At 38.6% G+C, this 8,675-nt stretch overlaps 1 protein-coding gene across 1 annotated transcript in view; it reads left to right on the top strand.

The window, feature by feature from the left end:
• The first annotated feature begins 2,474 nt into the window (after positions 1-2,474).
• The window catches only part of LOC141004802 (adhesion G protein-coupled receptor D2), an 89,166-nt gene continuing 82,965 nt past the window's right edge, over positions 2,475-8,675 (top strand). The window contains exons 1-8 of the mRNA XM_073476464.1: positions 2,475-2,493; positions 2,578-2,802; positions 3,094-3,746; positions 4,778-4,815; positions 5,910-6,058; positions 6,409-6,491; positions 7,528-7,815; positions 8,243-8,354. Coding sequence (XP_073332565.1) covers positions 2,475-2,493; positions 2,578-2,802; positions 3,094-3,746; positions 4,778-4,815; positions 5,910-6,058; positions 6,409-6,491; positions 7,528-7,815; positions 8,243-8,354 — 1,567 coding nt within the window. The remainder of the gene's footprint in view (positions 2,494-2,577; positions 2,803-3,093; positions 3,747-4,777; positions 4,816-5,909; positions 6,059-6,408; positions 6,492-7,527; positions 7,816-8,242; positions 8,355-8,675) is intronic.

Raw genomic sequence — 8,675 nt, 5'->3', positions numbered from 1 at the left:
GTGAAACCTGCAAATTAATCTCTTAATCTAAACATGTTAAATTATGGTGTAATTACTGCATTACTAATATTGATGAAGGGCTGTATGGTGGTCCCTGTATCCTAGTTTGGGAACTACTGCATCACAATAAAGGATTCAAAAGTTTTTATGCCATCAGCTCCTAATTAATACACTTCAGGCTCCAGCCATTAACTTGATTCATTTGTGCATTATGTCATTGTGTAAGCCTCTAGCTTGACTAGACTTCCTGGAAGCTACTCAAGGGCCCCTGGAGGTCCCTGAACCCTACTTTTGGTAACCCTCTACGCTGCTCGCTACAGGTTACACCCACTCCTCGCTACAGCTTCCTCCGCATCCTCCCTTCATGCTTTCTGGAGTCTGCTCCCATCAGGTTTCCTCCTGTACTTTAGTGACGGACTGACAGAGCACAGCTGAGAAGAAAACATACTTTGACTAACTTTACACTTCGTGGAATTAAGAATAAATAAAACAAAACGTCGCTTTGAGAAGTGGTTGCATGCTGCGTTCACAGACACGACGCGATTGGAATGAGAAGACGCGCAAAAAAAGTTTTTCGCAAGTCGAATAATTCAGGTAAAACACCGTTTTGCTTTTAATACTGGACCAATATTAGAAAGTATAGTATAAGTATATATAAATTGAATTTCATTCTCAGCTAATGAAGATTTTTTTTTTTCAGGATGCACTGGTTATTGTTCCCACATCTAGGACTGCTTGTAAGTATAATCTTTGTGGTTTATTCACGTTTGTTTTCACTCCTGTGGGATATCTTAGACAAACACGAGCCTACTTTTAATCGAGCAAAGTTTTTTTTAGAGTCGCGTAAAAACGCCCTTATCCCGTTAGTTTCCATTTTGGTGACTCATTTTTCTGAAAAACAAATTGGGCATATGTGGGTTTGCTGTTTTCTACCTATTATAGGTAAACTAAAACCTTATTTCCGTGTTATGGATGCTCTTTAATGGCTCTTTAATATTAGATTTGTGGATACTTCTTGTGTTCAAGCATTTTTTAGAACTTATTACTTTTATTATTATTATTATAACCTTTTCTTTGGATGAACTATAATTTCACCTGCACTAAATGCCTGGATTGTGCTGTTTCTTATGACAGTGTTGCGAGTTTAGATACTGGCTTTTGATTGGCTGGAGAGCCAATTAAGTTTAACAGCCATGACGTGTTGTTTGCAGTGTTCTAAATTAGTACGCCAGATACAGCTGCTTATTTACAGCTACTGTATTGCTCACTGGCGAATTTAATTATGCCTAAATACAACATTTTAAAAAACCAAAAACATTTTAACATATCAAATTAGTTTTTTTCTACATTTGTTGTAAGAGTGCAAAAATATAGCCGGAACTACTAATATACGTGGCCTCCCTAACTTGGCGGAGGAAACACAGACCTCTTTCTTATTTCCCGTTAATCAGGACACCTGTAGTGTAACAGTTAATGCTGTGTTACTGTAACAGAGAAGACAATGTTCTGTTGCTTCATACCTTCTTCATCTTGAGCTAAACTTAAACATCTGTTTCAGGTTTTTTTTCACAGCTATATCTCAGGTAAGTCACTTTTTTACATTTATTTTCCACTTAAAGTTAGCTTTAAACACCACTTCATTGAAGACAGTCAGACCAAGATGGCGGTTAATTTAGCTAGACCAAGTAGCATTAGCTAACTATTAACTAGCTGACCTAGTTAGTCTGCTTGTACCAGCAAGTAGTTAGCTCTATCCTCAACCACTAACTAGGTAACTAGTACATAGAGGTTTCACTAAGGCTAACTAGCATAAATGCAAATGTGCTGTCATTCCAAGTACACATTTTAATGGTCGCTAAGCTAGATACTCTTAGTAACTAAACGTTAGCTAGATCTGATTGTTTAAACAGTCAAAATAAACTCTAAGAAAAATCCAATCTACACACACAAACACAAAAAGATATAATGGAGTAATGAGGGTGCTGTAATGTGCCTCTAATGCAAATATTAAATAAACTTAAGTGCCATATTTCCACTATGTGTCCTACATGGTTTTAGATTGTTTGAGGTTTGAATGATGCTCTTTTCATTGCATCATTTTGTTGCACCCTCTTATTCTGCAATGGTTCAATGGCATATTTGCATACAGTAGTGGATGGAACCTCAATTTCCTTATGCAAATTTTAGCAGATTTTCTGGAAACTAGCATGGGATTTGGATGAAGATTTGACCCGAGTTTGTGATAGGCGCAAACAAAGTATTAACAGCAACAGTGTCTGTCATAGTTCAACAGAAAATCTTGGAACTTTTGTATCATCATTTGGTGGGTGGCTGACTGTAAATTTGGAATGAAAACCTGACATAAGCTTTCTCTGAATGTCACTAGTATTATTTGTGTGTTAAATGTGGAGTGGTAGAGTACTGCTCAACCACTGGTTTTAATCCAGATGCCAAAGCATTAGTTAGGCTATAGCATGAAGGAAGATGCGATATGTCAGTCACAGTCTGCTATTTCAGCATAATTGGTTACCAGTGCTGTCTGGTGTGTCTCTCTACTTCTTTCTTTTTGTTACACAGCCTTTACACTGGAAACTAAAACCCTGACATATGATGAGTCCTACTATGAGTATGTGCCTGATCGTATGCAGTGGAGCAGTGCAGGGAAACTGTGCAACCAGCGCTCTGGGGTCTTAGCCGCTGTCTCCAACCCACTAGAAAACCAAGAACTGACCAGCTTTTTAAAATCGTTGAACATCTCTCAGCCTGTGTGGATTGCCAGGAAAGTCACGACACATCTCACAAGTAGGTTCTGTGTGCCATTTATAACACTTTATATTAACATATTAGTTCTTTCTTAGTAGTAGGCTCCTTGTGTTTCACTTACTGACTAAAAGGGTAAAAGAACATAAAATGGGACTGATGAAGCTGCTATGCAACACACTTAGCTACAGTGAATAAAAAAGTATTTGTGGTACAAATAGGACCACAAAGTGCAATTTTATGATTTGGTTAAATCTTTTCCTAGAGCTGTGCCAGGAAATTTCCCCCCATAGTAATGTGTCTTTATTCTCTCTGTTTGGGGTGAAACCAAAGGTTCCTCCCAGACCCTGATCCTGGAGTTCAGCGGGCGCTCGGACAAGAAGTATGCCCGTCTCCTACACAAGTTCCCATCCATGGGCTCAGTGACTGTTTGCACCCGTCTCCGCTTCGATCCAAATTGCTTTGGAATTTCCACCATCTTCTCCTATTCCATCCAGTCATATATTAATGAGTTCCAGCTCCGTGCAAACCTGATCCAGGGTGAGCTTGTTCAGCTGGCTCTGCTAGTCCATGGCATTCATGGACCATACCAAAAAGTCTTCGGCCGCAACGACTCCTGGCACTCAGTGTGCGTGTCTTGGAGCCAGAATGGTGGACGTTGGGCACTGTTTGCTGATGGCCTTGTGGTCTCTAGGGGTGACGGCTTAAACACTTCTGACAGCATTGGCCGTGATGGTCTTTTTATTATCGGGCAGGAGCAGGACACCTTTGGGGGTTCTTTTAAGAAGGATGAGTCATTCTCAGGGAGCATCACAGAGCTGCACATATGGGATCGGGTACTGAACAGCAGCGAAATTGAGACTATGGAAAAGTCGTGTTCACCCATTTCCTCTGGGCTGGTGTTCAAGTGGAGTGAAAAAGCCATGGAAATAGACACCTCCCTTATGAAGCCATGGAGAGACAACCCATGTCAAGGTACATTTATTATGATGCAGCATGAGGCCAGGGGAAGAAGCTGAAGGGTTACTAGAATCTGAATCAAGCTAATTTAATCACCAAGTTCAGGGAAGTATAGGAAGAGTTTACACCATAAAATACAGAAGAGACTCCAATATATCCACAAGGTCCAGTGGTAAAGTAAAGCATTACTTTAAAATTCTGTTTACGGTTTAGCTAGTTTGGCAGTAGGGCTGGGTGGGGTTGCTATGCAGAAATAAAAAAAATAAAAAAACAATCACATAGAGACCATTTGAAAGTCATTTTGGACGACACACTTTTGAGTAACATGCCAAGATCTGTGCTGGCCTTATGTTGTAAACTCCACCCATCTGGCATTCCCCGCAGCGTAAACTAAATGCTATGAAGCAATTGCAGATACAGAAAGACCCAAATCTGCTCTCTGCTTCATCTTTCTCTACATCCACACTCTAATATCTCTTACCAGACCCAATTATAATGGAATTTATATCAATGTTGGTTGCAGCTTTAGTATGAGAACATATTACTGCGAGAGCACTTTATTGCAGACGACTGAGACAAGATAAGAATTATGACCAAGTGTTGTTTTGGCTGTTCGTGATCTATTCCAGATTCTTTATCCTGATCTTTTATGGACTGACATAAGAAAGTGTCCCAATCTATGGCTACAGTGCCTGTGTTTGAAAAGACAGGTGAACTGCTAAATTCACGTTCATGATTTTATATAATATCATAAATCCTCCAACCTGACCCTTAAATTTGTTTTAAAGCCTATCTACAGCACATAAATACACTAAGCTGGCATCTTTTCAAACCAGTCTGCATAACCAAGCATTGAATAAAGAAGCATAATTAAAACAAGAACAAGAAACAAAAACAAAGGAACAAATATTGTGTTTACTAAGAATTATTTGTATTACATAAGTTCATTGTATATGCAAGCAGCAGATGTTACGTAAATTAAGTGATGTTATTGGTCCACACTACCCAAGTTACGTGTACACCTCACAACTGAGTTATGTTGGAAAATATCAATAACATGTTTAAGACTTGTTATTGGCAGATACTTGTCATTAAGTGACTCAGATTGAGAACAGCAAAAAGCTTTATTAGGACATCACTAATCCTTTTTCAAATTGTGGCATGCTATGGCAAACCTCACATACACAAACCTGCTTTCCTCTCAGCATTAAGCACTACTAGAAACTTGATGAGATTGAAGGAAAGGGGAAATCTGTCTGTCTTGCTCTCACTTGCTTTCACGCTCCAATGAAAAGGAGGGACGGTGACCAAGTTGTAATTGGCAGACTGTAGGGTTTCTAATGGTTCTTGTAAATGTTTTGTGACTCACGTCACTCTGAATCCCACCCTTCAAAACAAACTTCTCCTGTTCTGACATCATGCTCCCCAGTGAGCAATGAGAGGCCAAAACACAGACTCCCCCTCCTGGAACTGAACATGCCGATGGCATATTGAGTTTGCTCTCTTTCAGTAACAATATTTTAAAGATCGACGTACACAGTCAGGGTTTGTGTATAATAGCTTTTGAGGGATCCTTGATCTTCCTGTCATTAGACTTCAACCAACATGGCAGTACCTAAAAATTCTCCCTTTCTCATCATACCAGCTCCTGCAACTGAAGTGTTTACTTTATCTTATCTGCCATGACTGTGAGCTTTCCTAGCGATATGCAAGAAATGTAAGTGCCTGCATTAAACCATAATTTGTTTGCCATTGCCAAAACCTTTTCCTAATTTTAACCAAGATTTCTTTGCAAACAGCTAATCGTACACACACGGTGACAGATCAGAAAATGCTTATTGAAGTCAAATCAAGTCTAAATGTGGGTCACTGTTCAAATGCAGTACTTAATTAATAAAACTTGTTGGCTTAAGGAGTAATGGTATAATATGATGCTGTGTAGTTTAATTTTATGCTGTTGGGACATGTTCCGGATATTTTGTGGCCAATGAAACCTGCCTGATTGCCCTTTGAATTACATCTTGATGAGCTTTTTATTTTTTGTCTTTGCAAGATTGTTATGAAGCATTATCCATGCTACTGTGATGAAATATGACGTTCAGTCTTGAGATGTCTCTTTAATTTTCAAGAACTTAACATTTAGAATTTCCTCCGCTAGGAAACCCATTCTTGGAGTCCCTCCAGGAGAGAAATTCTTTGCAGAATCAAACCATTTCCTTTGAGTTGTTCCATAGTCCTCAGTCTGATGAGGATTGTGGCATCTTTGACCCTGTTGTGGGGAGTTGGGGCCTGGCCAAGTGTGACTTATCCAAAGGGGCTGTCTGCCAATTTAAGAAAGGTACCAATAATAATTACAATAATAATAATAATAATAATAATAATAGTGTCAATTATTTTTTATGCATTTTATTCTCAATGTAACGTGATTATTTGGTCTGCTGTATCTGACCTAGAGAGACCACGGAAAAAAGAGCATTACCTGGACAATCCAATACAATAGTCCTGTAATAAATTCTACAATTGAATAATTAAGATGAATAAAATTAATTAATCATTGTAGACACACTGTAAAGGTAGCAAAGACTGTTGAATCATTGCAAATGTCTATGGCTGAGTGTTGCGTTTCCCTGTAATAAATTGTATTTTTGTATGTACTATTATATTTCTCTCTTTTCTTGTCTACAGAAGTGTTGGATGTTATCACTTTACCGAAGACACCATTCTTCAGTAGATTGAGGAAGAATCCTCTTACCAAACCTGTGAGTTGGACAGTTTATCTAGTGGTTTAGTGGTCCAGTGACATAAATTAACAAGAACTCACCTTGGTGATATTGAATACAGAGAGGACGGTGTTGTGGAAATTTGTCTTACTTGTGAGATATCTGAAATAAACTTGTAAGAGATATCAGTTGTCTTTAAGGATTTTATTCTTTATAAAGAAGGTTCAACAATCATACAGTGGCATGCAGTCTGCAGAAAGATGAGCAAGATGAGACAGTTGAGAAACCTTTTTGATAGAGGGAAAGGAGTGCCCTGTGTCCTTCTCATGCCTGTACCAGGTTCTGTTCCCATAACAAGAAGCACATAATAATAACAGTCTGTCATTGTGCAAACAGTACAAACATTCAAGGATGTGGGAAGAACATATGAAGACAATGTAAAACATAATAATGATTTAAGAGTTAAATCATGTCTCATACAAGAGTCTAGTAGTATAATTTTCCATTACAATGATACAAAGTGACATGGTAAAGAATAAAAGGCTTTCACAATTTTGCAGCAATACAGACTCTCTATCATTATGAAGTTTAATTTAGGCTGTGCAATGTAGATATGGTGAAAGATCGTTGATTGTCTATTCTCATCCCCAGGTCCATAAAAATGTAATCTTTGGGTTGGTGGCTTGGGGTCGAAGCTTCGGTATTTATCAACATAGTATTTGACAACCTAGGGATGAGACTCAACAATCAACCATCTTTGTCCAGACAGTTATGTATCGTTGCTAACAAACAAACTCAGAATTACATATCTGATACCAGACATGCAAATGTAGGCTTGTCATAAAGATAAAGTACTCTTATCATTAGAAAATCATATTGTTACAATTTTAGGAGCACAATTACCTTTTCTGATTAACTTCCCTAATGCTTCTAATAATCTGTTGTAATTGATGAACTGAAGCAATGGTAATCCTGAGGAGTGACAAGGAATTAGTGAAGTGGCAGCACTGTATTGCAGCCACCTTCCTCCAGGTAATAAAGTTAAAAAATATTTATCTATCCTTCTTTTCCTTATGTGATGGAGGAGCTGAATGTTAACACCTCCTGGGACAGGGATCTGACCTTGCTACAGCAGCTGACCCAGTCTGTTCTGCATATGTTGGAGGCTGGTGGCCCGAACCTCCTCACCTCCAGTGACGTCCTCTACCTCACCCAGATGATTGAGATGGACCTGACTGCACTGGCTAGCACTCACGCTGCTGGAGTCGATGCAGCAGAGGTCATGGTATCCATTGCTACCAACTACGTAAAGATGGCAAGTTTAATGTTGGAGCCCCATATGGCTACACAGTGGATGGGTCTGACAGAGGATGGGGTGAGTGTGTGACCTATATTTATCTTGCCCAAGAAAACTCTAAGGTTTATTTGATTTGCAGGGTTTGTTTTTACATTCAGATTGTTTTTTATTTTGCCCCCAAAATTTCCCCCCAAAAAACAGTGAAGGTGTGCCATGGGAAGTATTTTAGCATTGCATTGTAACCAAGCAAACTGTGGAAATCTGGTCAAACCAGACAGGAAAATAAACCAAAGATGTCTCTGGGTTGAATGGACAAACCTTATTTGTAGCTGGGATTCAACCCATTAGTTGCTTTTATCTTCACAAGGTCTCCTATGGTGTTTATATGCTGAAGTTATTGATAAGATAAAATACATTTCTCAACTTTCTTAACCCGATAAAGTCGTCCTTTCTCTTCAATGAGTCTGGATCTGAATTTGTGTTCTGGTCTGTATTTCTTGTACAGGTCAGCGTGGGGCCTTTTACTATTGTCAAGAGCATTGACCATCTCACTGAAACTCTTGCAGATATGCTATCTGCTGAGAGAAGAGGCTTCACTCTTTCTACCAAGAACATAGGTAATAAAAACGTCAAAACTTCTACAAAAAAAATATTATCGGAATCACTAAAAGAAAAACGGCCAGCATTCTTGTGATGTGAACATTGCAACAATCTGTATTGTAATTTGTATTTCTTTTGTTCTTGGTTGTTTATATTTAGGTTATTATAACCTTTTTTGTGATATTGCACTTCTTCATTTCCTTTTTGAAGTGGTTACACAGAATTCAGGGAATAATATTTAGTACGCTAATAGATCCACCATATATAATTTTATTGATCCATTCCAAGTGGAAGCTCTCGACTTTGCAACACAGAAAATAAGCCTTGCATTTCTTCTG

This window comes from Pagrus major, chromosome 11 (genome assembly GCF_040436345.1).
Source record: "Pagrus major chromosome 11, Pma_NU_1.0".
In the NCBI taxonomy this organism is placed as follows: Eukaryota; Metazoa; Chordata; class Actinopteri; order Spariformes; family Sparidae; genus Pagrus; species Pagrus major.
The sequence above is the reverse complement of the archived record's forward strand: the minus strand, read 5'-3'. Positions and strand labels throughout refer to the sequence as shown.